Genomic DNA, 21,318 nt, shown 5'->3' with positions numbered 1-21,318 from the left:
CTGAAAACTTCACAAATAACATGGTCTGACATTTTGGGATTGTTTCAAAATAATATGTGGGAGAGGATGCTGGGATTTGAAAGAAACAAGAATGGCCAGGGGTTGAAAACTGTTGCTAAGCGATGATGGTCCAGGGTGGTTCACTGTCCTCTACTCAAGTTTGCACAATAAAAATTGTGAAAGTCTAAAATAATAAAAATAATAAGATACTGTTCCTGTCTTTTTCCTTCAAGTTAAGAGAAAGGAAGAGATACTTGGCACTCTTAATTCTTAGCCACCAGGTGATGGTAATCACAGCCATAACTATAATCAGCAGATAACTTTAATGGTACATTCTGCCAGGCAACATGCAAACCCTCAGCTAACTCTCACTATAACCCATGAGAAAGGCACTAGCATGTCCATTTTACAAGTGAGAAACTGGGGTTCAAAAAGAATAAAGAGGTTGCCCAGAAGCAAATAGGTAAGTGGAAGAAATGTGTGTAATTCCACAAATTCATAAACGTAGTAAGAATCAGAATGAGTTAAGCCTTTTCAAAACAGTAACTCTTAAGAGTGCCAGTAACACTCTAAGCCAAGAGATCCAATGCTCTCAATGCAAGAAGACAGCAAAATCAAGAAGTGGTGCTCTGCCGCTAACCATTTTTGGTGAAACCTAGGAAACTGAAGGGGCAGTCTCTTTTAGATTTCAAAATGATAACAGCAGAAGAGAAAGGGTGAAAAAACTGGACAGCATGTTTTGTGTCTCTGTGTGCGTGTGTGAAAATATGAAAGCAAAAGGGAAACTGTCTGAAGAGAGAAAAACAGAGCAGGAAATCCAGCTCGAAGAGAAGCTGGAAAAAAGCTTAAAACTAAACCCAGAGGAGGAAGATGGAAAAGCAAATAAATGAGCGCCTGTCAGACTGGTGTTCTGGATGGGACAAAACCCTCAGGTCTTGGACCAGGGACTGGAGGGCAGAGGAAGCAGGAAACATCAGTATGGGTTGGGACGACCCGTGGAGAAGCCCACTGTGGGCTGTTCGTCATACTCTGTCATACTTCACTTTATCTTAATATTTTCATTTTTCAGATAAAGAGACAGAGGCCCAGAGAGATTAAATCATCTTCCCCAAGACCGTATAGCCAATAAGCATAACTGGGACTGGGTCTGACTTCAAAGCCATGCTTTTAGGCTATGTTGCAAAATATATAAAGTGCTAGTGAGATCTACACCAAGTCAGGGAAACACCAAAATAGCCAAGAGCAGAAGTACCCAAAAGGCACTGGGTATACGACAGCTGTAAGAAGTGGGCAAACCAGTACAGGGAAGGAGGGGAAGACCGGAGCACAAGTCCTGGCCATCAGTGGCCCCGACCCCTTTTAGCCCAGAATTTAGTCTAATTCAGAGTCACCAGAATTAGGTGAACAAAAGTAAGACAGTATCAACCATCCCATAACCATCCCATAACCTTGGACTAAAAGCCAACCAAGATATCAAAGATGGGTAGCAACCCCACTGGCAATCCCATTTCAAAGTCCTTATTATCTATTTCAGAGACCTGATTTATTAAGGGCTTGGACTGCTTGGACTCCATGGACTGGAAGGAGATCCAAACTAGTCAATTCTAAAGGAAATCAACCCAGAATATTAACTGCAAGGACTGATGCTGAAACTGAACCTCCAATACTTTGGCCACCTGATAGGAAGAGCCGACTCATTCGAAAAAGACCCTGATGCTGGGAAAGATTGAACGCAAGAGGAGAAGGGGGACAACAGACAATGAGACGGTTGGATGGCGTCACCAACTCAATAGACATGAGTTTGAGCAAACTCTGGGAAGCAGTGAAGGACAGGGAAGCCTGGCATGCTGCAGCTCATGGGGTTGCAATGAGTCGGGCCCAACTTAGCGACTGAACAACAACAACTGAACAGAGCGGTTAACTCCCTTTGCCCTTCTGCCCCTGCCACTGTCCATCACATTCCACAGGCTAAGACATAGTTTCCAGCTGGTCACCTGGGTGGGGAGGGGAGAGATTCACCTGTATCTCCCATGTTCCCAAGCAATCCCACTATCAAGGGGTCAAGTCAAGGTCATCTACCTAGCAACTCTACCCCTAGCACGAGGGTATTTCCACATCCAGGCTTCCAGGGTGGTAGAGGGGGCTAACCATCTCTGCCTGCAGGCCAGCTTCTGCAGCTCAACTGCAGAGCACATTCCAAAGAAAAACCAGATAAACTGGCAGGTCCAGGCCCAGAGCTCCAAACCAGACCTGCTTCTCCCTCCATGTCCCCAACAAGGAAATCAACCCAGAATATTCACTGGAAGGCCTGATGCTGAAGCAGGGGTCGACAGAGGATGAAATGTTTGGATGGCATCACTGATTCAATGGACACGAGTCTGAGCAAGCTCAGGGAGATGGTGAAGGACAGCCTGGTTTGCTGCAGACCATGGGACCACAAAGAGTCAGACACGACAGAGAATGAACAACAGAAGCCCAGGGAGCCAGGAGAGAGGTTCCGCCCTTCTCCCCTCATCCCACCCCCAGGCTTTGAAGACTGACACTAAAAGGGAGAAGAGAATCTTGCCCGCTCTCAACATGAGGAGCCGGGGGATCCCCGAGTAAAGGCTGGAGTGGGTCACACCCAACATTTACATGTTTGTTTTGAAAACATGGGTTAAATGGGCCATCAAGAACACAAAACAAAATAAAGCATTAAGTACTCTGCACAAATACACCAGAAGAGTGCAAGTCTACTTCTGTTTCAGTGTCACAATCTATCTTAACAAATGCCACAAGTGCTTAATATGCAGTCTTTTGTTAGCCTGAAAGCTGTGGAGTCCATGGGATCTAGGAACTGACATCAAATTTTGGCCCTGTTCATCTGGCTGCGTGACCTTGGGCAAGTTACTAACCCTCTCTGAGATTCACTTTCTTCAACCACAAATAAAGCTCTCAGGTTTAAATAAGGTAATGTTGAAGAATGGGCTCAAGACAGAACCTGGCCTGTCAGCCTTCCTTTCTTATCCAAATTCTCCCAGGGTGGCCTGGGAATTAGCATAAATCAAAGAGTGAGAACAACTGAGTTGTGGAGTGAACTCAGCAGTATGGCTCCTCCTCCACAAAACCCCGATTTGGGTGGGGAGTTTGGGGATGACTCAGATAACAACCCCTCCAGGACCTTTCGGCCTAAGGCTCTAACATTTTATCTCTTTAATCTACAGCTCAGCTCAAAAGTAGGCTGCAGTATCTTCCCAGAAAGGGAAAGCAAAGAGTTTTCAAGCGACTTCCCCAAGGTCACAGGAAGAGCCAAGTGAGGGGCTATCTAACCCTTACAGCTGGAAGTGAAGGGACCAAGATCCTAGCCCTGGAGGGACTCTCAAATGCCTTCTCCCAGTGAACTGCTCCAACGAAGAAACAGTTCTCCCAGTTCTCAACGGTGAAGGCCAGAAGCCATTCTTTCAAACTCAACACCTGGCCAAGTTACTGCCTAAAGCACATGATAAAATAACTAACTGAATAGTGTTGTCAAAAGAACCATCTGGAATTGAGCAGTGTCCTTACAATTATTTTTGGTTTTGGGCAAAGTTCTAAAATTTCTTAAATTTTTAAGATTCCACTGTCTTCTCTCTGTATCCACAGGTTCCAAATCTGAAGATTCAACTAACCCCAAATCGAAAAAATTTGAAAAAAAATCCAGAAAGTTTACCAAAAACACACTTGAATTTGCCACAAGGTGGTAACTATTTACATTCAGTATAATATTTACACCCTACTGACAACTGCTTACGTAGTATTTACACTGTATCAGGTATTGTGCTGGGCTGTGTGTGCGCTCAGTAGTGTCCGACTCTTTTGAGACCTCGTGGACGGTGGCACACCAGGCTTCTTTGTCCATGGAATTTCTCAGGCAAGAATACTGGAGGTGGTTGCCATTTCCTACTCCAGGGGATCTTCCCAACCCAGGGATTAAACCCAAGCCTCTTGTGTCTCCTGCATTAGCAGGTAGTCTCTTTAGCACTGTGCCACCTGGGAAGTCTCTAGCAATCTAAAGAGATGATTTAAAGTATACTGGAAGATGTGTGTAGGCTAGATGCAAAAAACCTGCCATTTCCCACAGGGTTTTGGTACCTGCAAAGGTCCTGGAACCAGTTCCCTGTGGATACCCGCTCCAGTGTGTTTAGGCACATCACAGGATGTCATTACACAGTCTCCCAAGGAACAAAGATGAGCAGGTCTGAAACCTAAGAGTGTCAAGAGCTCCAAGACTAGTTTCTAAAATCTGTAATCTGAAATCCCCAAATTTCACACAGTACAAACCTGTCAGAATTCCACTGGGAAAAACTTCTGAACTTTGCAATTCCAAAAGGAAATGAAACAGAGCTGAATCATTCTTATGAATGATGAGACGCTTTTTTAAATTCGTTATGAATTGATCCACAGAATAGCAGAGGGTTTGAAACAATTTGTTGAAACTAGCACAGGTTTATAACCAAAGTTGTTCTCTGAAATTCCCCTCTGTTGAAGCTCAGAAACAGCCTGGAACACTCCAAAAATAACACTGTTATGAGCTCAATACAGGGTACCACAGAAGTCTCCTGCTTGAGATTTTTCTCTCTATTCTGCTTAATTGAAGGGAGTTAGCCAGCTTCCTCATCAGCTCCTGTTAGTAGGATGATCATATGGTTTATCCTCCAAACTGGAACATCTTGAGTAAACGAGGGTACTATTAAAGATTGTGCCATGACAAGCAGAACAAACCAGGACCATGCCAGGCAAGAAGTTACACAGCCACGAAGAGCAGTAGAGAACAATCCTTTGGTAATATAAATGAATAAAACCACCACAGACAGTTATTATGACACTGTGCATCTGGTCAGAGGACACAGCAACAAAAAAGCCCAAGGTAAAATTATAAAAAAAAAAAAAAAGGGCAAAGCACAGCCTGAAACTTGAAGTATAAATTAATCTATATCCCTATCTTAAATCAACTTACAAATCAGATTCACGACTTGACTTGTGGCCTCACATGCCTTCCAGGTCTCTTTCCCTTGTGATCTCCTAGTTTACTTATCCTCTAGCATTTAGTTCACAGATGTTTAAACTGTAAGCCATACGGGTGGTTAACATGGTCAACATTTATCATTAAGAAGCGAGTCATCCCTCAACACTGAAGTTATACTTTCGTAAGTAAAAAAATTTTCCACTGTAGATAGTTCTAACTGATACCTTTAGGCTCCACACTAACACCAGTAAAGTAAAAGAGATATAAACTCTTATTAAGTCATCGCTCTGAATATCAATCTTAATTAATTGACCAGTTAAACAAATGGACTCACCACATAAGGAATTCTGGGAGCACTGTGCTTTACCTTCTTCTATGAGATATAATTCACACATCCTTTTTTTTCTTTTTTTTAATATAAATTTATTTATTTTAATTGGAGGCTAATTACTTTACAATATTGTATTGGTTTTGCCATACATCAACATGCATCCGCCACGGGTGTACACATGTTCCCCATCCTGAACCCCCCTCCCACCTCCCTCCTCATACCATCCCTCTGGGTCATCCCAGTGCACCAGCCCTGAGCATCCTGTATCATGCGTCGAACCTGGACTGGCGATTCGTTTCACATATATTAAACATGTTTCAATGCCATTCTCCCAAATCATCCTACTGTCGCCCTCTCCCAGAGTCCAAAAGACTGTTCTATACATCTGTGTCTCTTTTGCTGTCTCGCATACAGGGTTATCGTTACCATCTTTCTAAATTCCACATCCTTTTAAAAGTTTAATTCAGTGACTTTTAATAGATTCACAGGTTGTAAACCATTGTTTTTAAATCTTTCTCCCCTGCCTCTAAAAGCCTTTATTGCCAATTTATCTTATCTCTCCTAACAATTGTTAATTTTTAATTTAAACTAGGAAACCAGATTAACACACAGTTCTATGTACCCTGGTTGACTACAGCAGAAGACAAAACTGCACATGGTCTTCAGCCCAGGTTCACACAAGGCAGTCTTAACAGCTCAGACCTGTCACTGGGAGTGGCCCCGATCTGAAAACACGGGGACAGAGACACGCCCTGAAGTGCAGTTGGCTATCAAGTGCAACAAGACCAGCTTAGGGCCTCTGGCTTTGAAAACACAGGTTTTCAGTTTTCAAATCCACCAGTTTTCAGAAAAGATTCAGCTAATGTACCAGGAAGTACCTGGGTACTAACTCAAGTAGACAGTCATCTTGGATTAATAAACATTCTCTTAAATATGCAACTGGCAAAGGGTCAGTCTGCCATTCACACACGAGTACGAATTATTATTTGAATTACATTTAAGGCCTAAACAGAGGAATCTGATGAGAGGGGCAAAGATTTAACTCCAGAGCCTTGCATACTTTCAGGAACAAGATAATTTGATAGCAGTCATACCTGTTTCTGCTTTCCTAATGGAAATCAACCCTGAATACTCATTAGAAGGACTGATGCTGAAGTTGAAGCTCCAATACTTTGGCCACTTGATGTAAAGAGCTTACTCACTGGGAAAGACCCTGATGCTGGAAAAGACTGAGGGCAGGAGGAGAAGGGGGCAACAGAAGATGAGATGGTTCGATGGCATCACCGACTCAATGGACATGAGTTTGAGCAAGCTCCAGGAGATAGTGAAGGACAGGGAAGCCTGGTATGCTACAGTCCATGGGGTTGCAAAGAGTCGAACATAATTTAGTGACTGAACAACAAAAACACACGTAGCTCCAGCCTACTGAGATAACTCTTATGTACACCCATCACAGCCCTTCAAAATAGTTAACACCAGCCCACTTTCCAGATGAGAACTGAGGGCAAAGAGGGCAGCAAAGGTTGGGGAGGCACCTGTCTGCCTCTTGTTCTCTCATCTCACACTTGGAGCTGAAGCCTTCAGAACTCTAGCAGGGATTCCTCAAAGGCTCCACCAGCAGGTCCAGGGCCCTGAAAATAGCTACTCTACCAAAAGACAAGTTCCATACAACCACCTAGGGGAAAAACTTTTAGAACCCAGTCCCAAAGTCAGGAGAGTGGCCCCCATGCCAGAATCTAAGGAAGACATTTCCTTTTGAGTGGATGAAGGTGTACCCTGCCACCCACCTTTAGAAGTTCGCGCTACCACTTGGCAAGGAATAGCCTCAAATATTACGTATTTACTGATGGATTTCCTCTACTTTTATGAATAGAGGAAGTGTGGTTCAAAGAGATTAATAGTCTCAGACTTGATGGGATGCCTCAGCCTCTCCTGGATCTCAATCATTCGCCTGAGACCGTTAAGTCTGGCTCTTCGTAGCAACTGCTTCAGCCTCGGGTGTTCTTCAAGAGTCAATGCCCAGGCTGACCTGGCAGGAAATCCAGGAAGACCTGGTATACAAGATAGCATGTGAAGTTGCTGTTTACTGAGCATTTATTAAGTGTCAGGCACACAGGAGGCATTCTATTAAAATTTACCGATGGCAACACCGAGGCTCAGACAGGAAGCAATTTGTCCAAGGACATAGGACAAGTGCGGCTGAGCCAAGACTCCAACTGAGGTGTGTCCAACTCCAAACCTGTGTTTTTAAACACAGGTACGTTATTATCTTGCCTTTTTCGAAACCAGAATCAGGAAGCTTCCAGCTCCCCACAACTAGTCCCCTCCCTCCCTTTTGCTTCTTTCATTAACTGAACATAATGAAGTTTTAGATCCTATACCAGCTCACAACTGGCAATGAACTGTCTGTATTACTATTTGAGAGTCGAGTTCATCACTCTGGAGGCTATTTTCGGCAGGGGCAGGGTTGGGGAGGGTGTTTATTTAACAACTGGGTCCCACTCTAATTCCAAAATGGTATCTGGCAAAAAAAAAAAAATTTTTTTTTAAATTTTAAAAAACCTTCCCTTCAAGGCCTAGTTCCAACATCACTTCCTCTGCAAAGCTTTCCTCATTCCCCACCACTGAGCATACACAGCTCTCTGGCTATATCATGAGTAATGAACATAACCCTCAAACAGTAATACAGAAGGTTCATTGCCAGTCATGAGCTGGTATAGATCTAAAACTTGATTACAATCAAGTTTCCCCATTGGATATTTTTTCCCTTTGATATTACATAAACACATGTTCCTAAAAACTACAAATGTGTAAAAATGAACGTATCTCCCCATCCCAATCTACTCCCTCAAACCAACCCATCAATAATATATAATCTCCCACATCCTTTTGGATAGAGATGCAAACACATTTCATGAAAATTTCATCAACTCAAGACACCAGTGACTGTTAAAGGCAGTATGATTTTATTTCTAAGAAATATTGTTGTGAAACACCTTGCCAGAGCACCGCCTTCTGACTTAAAAATTGTATTTTATACATATTGAAATGTTATCATATGTCAGTCTTATGAAGGCATAAAAAGAAAACTATAGGCAAACTACAGTGGGTTAGATAATACTAAACTTCTCAGAGAGATCAACACCCATGCCTTTCCACACACTGCTGCCCTCTGTGCCAACAAGAGAACTGGCGACATCAAGAGCATTCTTAGGAATGCTTGGCTACTGACTTTGGAATTTTCTTCCTCTCCACTGCACTTGTTCTGCAGGCTGTGATGAGTGTACGCAACCACGTCAGGGTCATGACCACCACTTGGCCAGCCGTGATTGTAGGATGCATCCCAATTTTGGAAACATTCAAGTAAGGGGGAAAAAACTGCACCTTGGGACTCTTGAAATACGAAATACACAGCTTCCCAGTGGACTGTGATCTCTTTAATCTCTTCACATGCCTGTTTTCGTTGCTAAATTGGAAGCTCTGCAGGGGTGTTTTACTGATAGTCATTCATTGACCACCCTTGGCTGGATCACCAGATCCCAGGCAAATGGTAGTACCTACAAAGGTTTCAATGTAACAGTTCTAGGCAAAGCTGGGACCCTCTGGATTTCTAAGTGCCTAAGAATGTTAGATTTCTAAGTGCCTAAGCCATGTTCATCTCTGGGATGCTGTCACGATCAGCCTTCCTATGCCCTTATTCTGCAGTATCAAGGGGGACCATGTGAGACCCTCCATGAACATCCCCACTACTCAAACATGAAAACTACCTCTGCAAACAGTCAGGCAAGAATTAGTCCTTAAACCCCTTGCCAAGAAGCCTGACGCTCACCTCTATAATCACATCTGGAAACAACTGCTACCTTACCAGAGGGTAACAGATGCGTACTGAGCACAAAAAAAGTAGTTCTGCTCATCATCTCTCTTGCACATTTCTGTGCAGTCATATCTTTAAAACTAACAAGATCTTAGTGAATTCCATGAAGACTTAGTATACACTCTTAGGTACATCACCTCACAAATACAGGAAAAAGCCCATTTAGAGTTAGGAGGCATGGGCAAATTTAGCCTGATTCCATCTGAAAGTAAAAATTAGAATACCTAGAATACCTAATTCTCAATCAGATAATTCCCAATAATTCTCAGTATCTGAGGTCTCTTAGAAATATAAAAACACTGCACCTCTCCCACCCTCCTAAGGCCCCAGGGCTGATAACCCAGTCTGTGGAAAGCTCCACAGAGGCTGTGATGCACGTGTTCAGGTGGGAACCACTGGTGAGGCAGAGGCTCCCGGGGACAGGAATGGAAAGAGGCTGCCCTGGGTTTGACTCAGAACCATCCTGAATTAGCCAGGTAAACAGATCTGTGTTCCGAGAACTAGAAATCCCAAAGTCAAAAGGTGAGAGGCCTGGAAGGGAGAATGAGAGTGTTCAGGAAGGCTGGGTAGGGAAAGAGACACACAGTCTTACCCTGGCCCCCCCAGTACCTGGCACACATTAGGGACACAAATATTTACTGAATGAGATTCATGCGGTTGATAAACACATAGTCATGCACATCATGTAATTTCCACTAATATACCTACTGTGTGCAGAATTCTTGAAATGGCCCCAGCAACTCAAGGCAGGAGTCCCTCTGGATTCACCAGCCGCAGAGATTCAACTTTTGGCTCAGATTCAATGGACATCTGAGTAGAGATGTTCTAGAAGCATCTCCCTCTTTAAGAATTCCTAGTCATAAAGAAAGCTGCTTTTTGCCTCCAAATCACAGATAACTCTTCCTCTGAAATCACTTTCACACTTGATTTTTTTTATTGGCATATAGTTGCTTTACAATGTTGTGATAGATTCTACTGTACAGCAAAGTGACTCAGCTATACAAATACATATATCTCCTCTTTTTTAGATTTCCTTCCCATGCACTCAATGATAAGGTAAAATGCAAAGATGGAAGAAAATTAAGGAGGTATTTTTAATGAACAAAAAAACTAGAAACATTTTGTCAAAATAAGCACCATGCTGGTCTTATCCTCCCAACTATTTACAACCAAAGCAAATTTTGAATTACAGGAATTTCTTGACTCTGCCAGTATGAAATGCTATTATATAGCTTGTTTTCTGTTTTTCCTTTCAATGAAAATACCTGATGAGGTCTTCTAAGTATTCCAGATTTCAAGACAGGGTTGAGGGTTCCCTCAGATGACGGAGCCCTTTCTAGCTCTAACCACTATTGTCTCCAAAAAGCTTTGAAATGAAAAGGCAGTGAAGGAGAAAGGGCTGAAAGAGATTCCACCAAAGGAAGCATCAGCTCACAGACGTTTCAATGGTTTTGGAATCAGTTAGCCCCCAAGACACCCCCAGCCATGGTGATGGGTGATCTGAAAATGAAGCATATCAAAATGCTATTGATGAGCTAAATTACCAGACAGCTTATCTGAGGCCCACATCCGCCATATGGTGCCCCAACTTCTGCCGCCTGTTGCTGCCATAACAATAGGCACGCCTACCCAGAAAGCACCGTCGGACAGAAACCCAGCAGCAGCGGCATGTGGGGCGGCTACTGTGTTTACATTTTATTTTGTGCTATTAGCTATGTGCCTCTCCCTATCCCAGGAGTGACTTGAAACACACACACACACACATTCAATGTCAGAGATCCGAGTTACCTGCAGGACACATGTGTGCACACTGCATGTGTGCGCGTGTGTGGGTATATATCAGGTGAACAGAGAGAAAACCAGATGTCAACTTCAGAAACGGAGCTGCCCGATGGGGGAGGGCGAGCCAGGCCAGCTCCTAGCTAGAGCTGCAAGCAGACAATGCGCTTTTCTCCAAACACTCGGGCGGGCAGGCCTCAGGGAGTGGCTATTTAAAACACTTGGCTCCTTTTATTTCACCACCAGGGAAGTGAATCCGGCTCTTAAGTGCCAGAGCAAATGAAGTCATTTGGTTTCCGTGGGCTCCCTTTGCATTTCAGCAGCAGAAATCAGACTGGATGCAAGTCGGAAGGTCCAGCTGAAGTTGTTCTTACTTCCAATTAAAATTGATTCCACAGAGGATTTGGCACCTGGGCTTCATTAGCTTTTTTTTTTGAAAAGACACTAAGGTCATGGAAAATATAAAGGACATTGGACACTGGAATGAATACTGTCAAAGATGACCCCTTTCACAAAATGCCATCAAGTATGACCACATAAGGACCTTCTAAAGGCTTGGTTGGTATAAAAGGTTAACAGTGATTTTTGTCAAACGAATTTATAAGATTTCTGCCTTTCTTTCTTTCTATTCTCTCAAAAGAAAGTTTGTCTTTGCAGAGATTATATCACTGATGTAATAAAATATCTACTTAGTTAATTTTCTATCAGAAAAAGACATTGGTTTCCAAAGAAAACTCAACAGCATATAGCATCTGGTTATGCAAAAATACCCAAGATGCAGGTTTGGATACAGTACAAAGCCAAAAAAAAGGTCTCTTTCCTAATATTCAGATCTAATTAACTATTATACAAAGCCACTCATTTCATCCCCCCAATTAACCACACCTAAGCAGACAACATTCTTGGATGAACTTTTCAAAATTTCTTAAACGTTCTCAGTTTAAAAAAAAAAATCTCCTTTCAAGTTAAATTGAGATTGCACTTGAACTCCATCCAAGAGCAGAGCTGAACTGAATTATGATAATTAGAAAGCTGTGCCTATAAAAAAGCAGCACAGTTCATGCATTTTTTTTAAAAGTTCATGCCAGAGAATATAAGTTCAATATGTTCTCACATAATTAACATTTCCCACCATTAGCAGCAGTTTTTCAGTTTATATATCAGTAAAAACAACAGCACCCGCCATTGTTGTATCTGCCCCAGCAACAGTGTTTCAGTCACTTTACATACACATCTAAACCTGTCAGATGCTCCAAAGCAACCAGAATTTCCCAACGGAAACAACGGTGGTGCTTAACTTGTTCATCAATACTGACTTTTTCTTTTAATCCCCTTTTCCAATTCTGGGCCCAGCTCCTCAAACTAAAACTACTAGTGAAATCCAATGACAGAGCCTTAAAAACTTATGTGAAAAGGGCAGGAAGCATTGCATCAGGATGGTAAATACTTGGGGGGTGGGGGCCAGTAATACCACCAGGACAGAGCCTTCCTCTCTGCGCCTGCCATAAAACTAGAAAAGACGGCCTCTTAGGAACTACCCCCACCCCTTATCCAATCAGAAGAGAGACTAGTGGTTTCACAGTTAGCCAGGCAGGACTCCCAGACTATGGAAAGTATTTTCTGTGAATCCTCCCAACCATGCAAAAAGCCAGTGGACAAAAGGAGAACTTAAGAGCTGAAAGCGACCCACCCAGTAAGAAACACTGTCCTGAAAGCCCACTCTTCAGGGCATCCCATTTGCTTGGACTAAAATAAAAATACACATTTCAAAATTCTCTTATGCTGCACCACTACAAAGCCCTAATGTATCTTAAGAAACGGTTGGATTTCCACAGAGTTCAAACTTGGGAGTGTGTCGAGGAAGCTTATGATGACAATCTTACAGACTGAAAACTCTCAACTGTCCACAGCTTTGAAACAAAGCTATGTAAAAACCTACACAAAAATACTCCAGATATTCAGATCCAAACATTCTAGCATTCCACAAACTATCCCAGAATAGGGAAGCCCCCAAACATCCTTGATTTCAGAAGTATTCAATAATTGCAATACAAGGGGGTCAAAATTGGCATTGGTATCTGTCAAAAAGGCCAACTCTGAAACATTAAGGTGCTTACTATGGATCTGAATTACTTGATTTTATCACCTTTGTGAACAAGAAACTAAAATACATCATAGATACTGTTCAAACATGATTTGCGATCTAATTTAAACACCACAGGGTAATCTGTGGCTTCTACAGATAAAATAAGAAAAAGCGCCACGCAGCTGTAAGAGATTACGCCAGTCACCGGTCAGTCCCCCAATAGCCCAGCAGCACAGCCGGAGTCTGTCAAAGGGCAGTAAGCTTACAATACACTTTGATTGCCGAGTTCAGAAGTAGGACATTCGCACTTTGCAGTTCCAGTCACTGAACTCGAAAGAGGAAGCTGTAATGCCCGCATTTATCAACAGAAAGGTGGGCTCTGATTTCGTTGCGGTTTTACAAAGAAAGCTGGACACTCTCTCTGGCCAGTATTCTTCAGTCTTTGGGGAAAAAAAAACCCAAAAGTTTTTATCACTGAACAGATCCAACCTCTAAGCACAGCTTTCACTCCGCAGTATTTTTCCTCTCCTTTCGCAATCTCTTTATTGAAAACAAGATAAAATGCCTAAAATACATGCTTAAAAGTGTTATCTACACAGTTTGTATGTGAGCACAATCATTTTCCATATGTGTGATCATACAGGCAGTTATTTGCATCAACCTTTTCAATGATAAGACACCACAATTATCATTGCAGGCAGTTTAATTATGCTCATGATTAATACATGATAACACAAGAGATTAGAGAGAAGAGTAATCCCAAAGACGCACAAACTCCTGTCCCACCACCATGTACAACAGATCAATCCATTTCAGAAGCAAGAAACTTAAAATATTGTTAATGGCACAGATCATTCCTTCAAAGGCCTATCTAACATCTGGGATCTACATTTTCTAACTGTCCCCATCACACATTTTCCCACTGAAAATGTGACAACAAATATGATCTAGATCCCCATAAGTATGTATATTCCGCCAAATTTTCCCATTAAGAAATGCCCTCTTAAACTTGCTGTCCTGTATTGTCAAAACCAGCAAATTCAGAATTGTTAATGACTGAAACTAAAGCAGCAAAATACCCGAACATTTTTTTCCCTATGACTTGCTTGTCCTTTTTCTTTAAAAAAAAAAAACAAAAAAAAACCTGAGGGTACCAGTGCCCAAAGTGTGTATGTGAACATATTCTTTCTATATAAAGCAAAAGAGGGGGAGGGGCAGAGGAGAAGAAAGGAGGAAGCTGACTTTCCCCAGGCTGCCCCCTCAAGCCCACCACCAGCAGCTCTTAAGTATTAGTACGCTGCTGGGGTCTAGGTACACACTGTAACATAAAGCAAGGAAGCACCTCTCATGAGATATTCAGTTCAGTCTGACTCAAATTAAGATATCATGTCCTCTTTCTTTAAATTAAATTTCATTAAGTATATGCCATGGTGAGTCCTGGTTTATGTTTTGGGAAAAGAAGCAAAAAAAAAAAAAAATTCTCCAATAATCTCTCTCAGGCATGTTCCCTGAATGGAGTCCTATTTGTTACTTCATAAAAGATCACAAAGAGGAGGAATCGACACAAAAATTCTTTCCTTTAATAGTTTTTTACTCTTAAGTGTCAAGGCAAAGTGTCACACTGGTTTTATTTCAAACTTGTAAAGAGAAAGAGGGAGAAAGAAAGGAAAGGTAGTCTGATATTCTCCTAAAACTGTGAACTAAATAGTACTTAATCATTAAAGTAAAAATAAAATGGTCTACACTGGCACTTTTATACCATCGGCAAGAACCAGTAATGGATACAGCTTATCAGCTCATTATTTTACACCAACAACAAAAGAATTATAAACTTGGTCCAAAACCTGAAACCTGAAAGTCCAACACAGAGTTGCACATACAAAGAAACACTAAACAAAAATATCTGTGACCATTTATGGAAATAGTGAAATTAGAAAAAAATCAGCCTTTTCCCTAAAAAACAATCAACAATTCAAAACCTCACTGTTGACAAAGGTTCAACTAATACATTTGTCTTTTCAGAGCGACTTTGTAATTAGTTCTACTATTTCCTTCTAAAAAGGAAAGATTCTTACCAAAGTTGGATCTAAGTCTGGCCCTTACAAGCATTCAGATGAGCTTGGTGCTCATAGTTTCTGCTATTTACAGAAGGGCACAAGCCCAACAGTGAAAGGATGAAGCACTGGGCAAAGCCTGACGTCTGTTCCTCAACCACCTCACAGTACCCTAGTAGAGAAGCCCCCGTGCATAAGACACCAATCAAGATTCACTGCAAAGTGCAGAGAACAGAGCCCACTCCCTGATCTGAATTTGCAGTGGGATCACATCTTCCTGAAGGGATCTGTCTATTCAGGTAACCACCTGCAGGCACCCAGCACACCCCAAGCCATCAGACCACCTAAACTTCCAGAAACAATCAAGGGAAAGGGTGGGGAGGAAGAAACATGTGGGTTGGTTGTCCTGAAGAACTAGACAAGTGTTCTACTCATTGTACTATCTGTAACATTTTTAAAATACACACATATATATATATATTTAAAACTCTTTTGAAAGCTGATAGGTCTTACAGACCTTTCTGTTCCAAGACCTGGGCTTCCTCCAAGGCACTGTTATTAAAACTCGGCCTTTTTACATGACCCGCTCCTGGAACATCATCTGTCTCTAACTTTTCAGGGCTTAGTGAAGTCAATTTTCATTTCTGCAAATCACAGGCAGCCACTTGCTTCTGAGAAGTTAACAAGCCTCCTGAGAAATGCTAATGGCTGGTATTTCATTGTTTCATAAATATTTTTATACAGTGACAGCATTCAATTTTAAATAAATCTTTTAAAACAATTAAAAAGCCAAGAAAATTAGGATCTGGATTTTATTTTCGTGGGAGAAAAAGAAGGGAGGTGTGAAGCCCTCCATTGTCTTCAATTCATTTAAAAAGCTGCTCCGGTTTAAAAAAAAAATTACAAACATTAAAAGAAAAAAAGGAAACTCATAGAAGTTGAACTTTCTTTAAAGCGGGCCTGTGGACTTTAGAACAAAACAAATGTTGCTGCTACGAACAAAGAGAAGAAATGCACTGATTTTCTCCCCTCTGGGGATCATTTCTCTTCCAATAAACAAACAAATCCCCCAGTATTTCCTACCGAAGGGAAGTTTTCCAGGGAGAGTCTCCTCCAGGATTTGGTGGTAACTGCGACTCAGTCTTTTTTGGACACAATGTTTCTGCTGACTCCTGAAAATTTTCCACTTGAATGTGCAATGAAGCGGCGGCGGCGGCAGCAACAGTCCTGGAGAAGCGGCAAAGACGACCGTGCCTCCTTTCATCTTTGAGAAGAAGGAGCGAAACCCCCGCCAGCAGCACAAGTCGGCGCAGCCCCCGGGCCGGCCTCGGGGGACCCCGGCGCCTGGGGCGGCAGGGGAGGCGCGGCGGGGGGGATCGGGCCGGCTTCGGGCTCCCAGGCGGCGCCGGCGGCTCTCCCCGCCCGCGCTCGCTCCGAACTTCTGACTTCTCCCAGAAAAACGTGGAAACTGCCCGAGGGTGTGTGCGTGTGCGCGCCGGCAGGCGGACGGGCGCAAGAGGGGGGCGCGGGGGGCGCGGCGCGGCCGGCCCGGCGCCTGCAAGGCCGCCTGTTGCCGCGCGGGCTCCGCTGCGCGCGGCCCAACTTGGCGTCCCGGCAACTCCCGCGGCGGCGCCCGGCCGCTCACCTTGAAGGAGCGCGGGGAGGCGGGCGCGGGGGCCCGGCCCCGGCCCTCCGCGTGCCCGCTCCTCTGCCCGTCCGCCGCACACAAAGCAGACTCCGGAGAGAAAGAGCGGACGGGGCCAGCCCCCGCCCCCGGCGCCCCGCGCGCCCCCCGCACCCAGCATCAGCCCCGCGCGCCAACTTACCTCGGCGAAGGGAGCCGCCGCAGCGCCTGGCGAGTCCGAGGCAAACTTCGGCGCCGCTTCCCCCGCCTTCAGCTCGGAGCCCGGCTCCCTCCCCGATTCCCGATCCCCGGGCTGGGCCACCCCACCCCTGCCTAGCACCGCTCCTGCCCCGGGGCCGGCTGGACGAACTGGGCTCCTGCCCGCGGCTCCGGGCAAAGGTGGACGGGGTGGGGGGGATTCACTGCATGGCCTGTCCCCGGACGCGGCCGCCCCGAGCCCGGGCCCCGCCGCGCGGACTGGCCCGCAGGGTGGAAGCGAGTCTGCAAAGTGCTTGATGGGCGCCCGCGGCGGGCGGCGGGGCCGCGGCGGCGGCTGCAGAGGCTCGGCTCGGCTCGGGCGGCGCGGCACGGCGCGAGCGATGCTAAGAATGTTCGGAATGAGGACAGGAATGAAATGAACGCCAGGACCGAACTCGCTCCGGAGGGGTGGGGCCTCGGTGACGTCATGCGGCCTGCCGCCCGGGGCCGGGGCGGGGCCTGCCGCCGCCGGTGACGTCATGGGGATTCGGGGCGGGCCCGGCTGGGCAGCCTAGCCGTTGGGGCGCGGGCGGGCTCCATCCCGAGGGGCGGCGGGGCGGAGTCTCGCGCCCACGAGGGAGCGGGGCGCGCGCGGGAGCCGCCCTGCCCCTTCCCGGCGCGGGCTCCGGGCTTTGTCCCGAGCTGGGCGGGGCGGACCAGGGCGGGGAGGGCGCCTCTGAGGTGGCTGCGCCGCGCGGAGAGCTCTGGAATCCTGGGTTCCCTCCTCCGGGCGGGCGCCGAGACCGGAGCTGCGCGCGCCGCGCCGGCCCTGCCTCAGTTTCCCTGTTCCCGGGCGCGGAAGCTCGCGCGGCCGCCTGGAGCACTTCGGAACTCGCGGAAGTCTGCAAGTGCGGGCAAGAGAAGTTTCTGTTCTGAAAATTCACGTCGTTGTTCTCAAGCGCGGTGGACGCCTTCTCGGGGCCGGATTCCCAGCCTGCCATGACTTCCCCTCTTTTCCACTTTACAAAAGTTCAGGGCTCTCATTCAAGTCGAAGTCAGACCTACTGTTCGGAAGGGAAACCTTTAGCATAGCAAAGAAAAGAGAACTGCGGAGTTCCTAATAATCCTGCCCTGCTAACACGGTTTCCTCCGAGTCGCTCAAGAAATCGAGTTCACTCATCCCTGCGAGTTGTACTTTTCGAAAGCAATGGGTCAGGTAAAAACTCCCAAAATTTTTAAAGGCTACCTCCGACAGTTTCACGTCACTCTTTTTTTTTTTTTGCGTGGGGGGAGGGGTAAACTTCATTTACACATAGAATAACTTTAACCCTACCTTTCGAAGTACTGACGCTAAAGTGACATAGCAGACGCCGTGGATAAAATCAGAAAACACCTGGATAAAGCTGAGCTACTGTGGCAGAACTGTCTAAAGTTTGGGGGTAATTGGTAACCGACAGTTTCACTAAGATCAAAGTAGCAAAGCAATCCTGCCCTGTTGATTTCTTTCCTTGGAGCACTTTGCTGTCCTTTTTAGTTGGGGCCACCAGCATACATAATACCGCCTGTTTTGTGCCCCCCAGGAGGCCCCCTAAATATGGGTAACTGAGAGAAGCGAAATGTGACTGGAGACAGCACATTTTCTACAAAGCATAGCTTCTACTAGCGCGTTTTTAATTGAAATTTTTGTTCAGAGAATTGAATGCAGTTGTAAAAAATAACAATATAGAGAAAACCTTTGTTCACTTTGCCCATTTCTCTCACCAATGGTAATGTCTTAACTGTAATATCACAATGGGGATATTGGCGTTGATACAATCCACCACATCTTATATACATTTCCCTTCTTGTATTCATTTGTGTGTGCCACAGTCGGAATATTGAGATTGATAGAATCCACCGCATCTTATACACGTTTCCCATTTTACTTGTACTCATTTTTGTGTGCCTGTATTTAGTTCAATACAATTTTCTGTGGTGGCTAGGTATCCACCACAGTCAGGTACTGATTCATTTTAATTCTATCTAGTTTGCATGCAATAACACAGTGATACAATGAGGCTCTCAGTAATGACTAGCCACCATTAACACTCTGGTTTTTGGACATTTGTTAGGAAAACATAAAATTAATTTGGCATTACAGCTGTACAGGGCATATCTGTCTCCAAATACCATCTTTTTAAACACGCCAGAGAGAGTCTAACAGCAGTTCCAGATAGTAAGGTTTCAAAATCACTATTTGTTAGCCCAGTATACCTGGGTGCCTTTCTGACACTAGCTGCCATCTCACAGTCACTTGGCATTATGAGGTCTCCCAGTCCTTAATGAATTCAGGGAAAAAATCCTTTGCCTGTGATTCAATGCTCTTCATGATCAGTATTTTCTCCAACTTCTCCCATCTACGTGCATATTTTTTGAGATTCTCCTCAAAAGCCTTTTCTTCCAGGTAGACTACTCACATAAATATTTCCTCCCTAGTACCCTCAAAACTCCTTGCTCAGACACACTACTTGATTTATGGTGAAAGAGAAAGTCACTCAGTCATGTCTGAGTCTTTGAGATTGCATGGAATAGTCCATGGAATTCTCCAGGCCAGAATATTGGAATGGGTAGCCTTTCCCATCTCCAGGAGATCTTCCCAACTCAGGGATTGAACCAGGGTCTCCTGCATTGCAGATTTTTTACCAGCTGAGCTACCAGGGAAGCTGTATTCTGTTACTTAACTACATACTGGGGTGTCCCGTTTCTGAGCCATTAGAAAGAGGACTGGGTCTCATTCAGCTAACGGTACACTGCCCGGGACCTCCACATAAATGGGAATAACTTTTGTAGTCTTTCCACCATAACCTCCACACAGTCTTATTCTCCTCATCCATCCATTGGTCAGTGAAGAGGAGCTAACAATCAAAGGCCCAGGAGCTGTTCACCCCCAGCATCTGAGGACAGGAAAAGTAGCTCCCACCTGCTGAACTACTACTAGTTAGCCCGTGGCATTTTGCATTTACCATTTCCGTTCATCCTCATGGCACCTGTACAAGGTAGCAGCAGTCTTTGGCTCAGTTTATACAGGTGAGGAAGTGAGCTCTAGGGAAATAATGACTTGCCTATGGTGCCATAGTCAGAAAAGAGTAGAGCCAGGTCCTGAATTTCTTCTGACTTCAGCCTATGTTCGTAACCACTCTACTGCCCACAAAACTGAAATGGATATATGCGGCGTGCTGTAGAATTCTAGACACTGATCTAAGTACTTCCCATATATTACTTCATTTAATCCCTACAGTCACTCTATGAGGTAGATGCTTTAATGTATTCTCATTTCATCAATGAGCAAACTGAGAATCAGAGTGGTGAAACAATTTGGTCAAGATGATACTGCTAGAAAGTACAGAGTGAGGATTTAAACACAGACAGTTCAGTTCCAGATTTCATGTTCTTAACCTTCCACTAAAGGTCCCAAACTCAGTAATATACCAAACACAGAAGATTGAGGTCTGCAAGGGGTAACTCCTCCGAAATGTAACAATTATATGTAACACCTATGATAAAAGAGAGTTTGTTACCTTCATGTTTTAACAAGAAAGAACCTAATTTGTACCATGTAAGAGAAACAGTGATCCACTTAATGGTAACAAGTCATGCTGAGATAGAAGTTGAGTCTACCTGAAACTAAAAAGGAGAACCAGTGGTTAGAATTTACCATGAGGAAGCACTCAGCTCAGAAAGATACTACTTTGAAAGACAAAGATGTCTAATTATAATAATGATACAGTTTATCTTATTTCTAAGAAGATGATCCCTTTTTCTTATAGGAGTGAAAAAATTGGTACAACCAGGTTGGAAAAGTTTGGTATTAGTTAGTGGAATTGAAGCTATGCATACTTTGTGAGCCAGAAGTTCCTCTTAGAAATACAGCCAAGAGAGAGACTCAGGTATGTGTGCACCAGGACACATGTACAAGAATGTTTGTTGGGGCATTTTTGTAGTAACCCCAAGCAAGAAACAACCCAAATGTCCATTAATAATAGAATAAATGAATTTTGATGTAATCATATAGTGGAATACTGTACAGGGCTGAAAATGAGTAAAGTACAGTTACATACAACAACATGGATAAAGGCTAAAAATACCATATTGAGTAAAAGAAGCATAAAATTTTAAATATCCATATTGTGTTTATACAAAGTTTAAGCAAAATTTAACAGCATTGTTTAGGGATATATAATTACATTCAAAACTAGAAAGAAGGGGAGGAGAACTAGATAAAAGAACATGAAGTAATTACCAGTAAATCTGGTTTCATGATTTATTGGTAATCATGATAACCATCATTAGTGATTATCATGAATGATAGGATGTCCTGGCAAACAGGGGAGACATGGGAGAGGTTTTAT

General features: G+C 44.1%; 1 protein-coding gene across 6 annotated transcripts in view; it reads right to left on the bottom strand.

Annotated features, from left to right (window-relative positions):
• TEAD1 (TEA domain transcription factor 1) overlaps positions 1-17,486 on the bottom strand; it is a 274,281-nt gene extending 256,795 nt beyond the window's left edge. For 3 of the 6 annotated variants that reach the window (XM_070383945.1, XM_070383946.1, XM_070383947.1), the window contains exon 1: positions 16,935-17,486. In XM_070383945.1, the coding sequence (XP_070240046.1) occupies positions 16,935-17,471 (537 nt within the window). In that variant the 5' untranslated portion in view covers positions 17,472-17,486. Of the gene's footprint in view, positions 1-16,191; positions 16,336-16,934 lie in introns of all 6 variants that reach the window. The other 3 variants (XM_070383953.1, XM_070383952.1, XM_070383954.1) reach the window with 2 other exon arrangements.
• Positions 17,487-21,318: the final 3,832 nt, after the last annotated feature.

The sequence above is a fragment of the Bos mutus genome, chromosome 15 (genome assembly GCF_027580195.1).
Source record: "Bos mutus isolate GX-2022 chromosome 15, NWIPB_WYAK_1.1, whole genome shotgun sequence".
In the NCBI taxonomy this organism is placed as follows: domain Eukaryota; kingdom Metazoa; phylum Chordata; class Mammalia; order Artiodactyla; family Bovidae; genus Bos; species Bos mutus.
The sequence above is the reverse complement of the archived record's forward strand: the minus strand, read 5'-3'. Positions and strand labels throughout refer to the sequence as shown.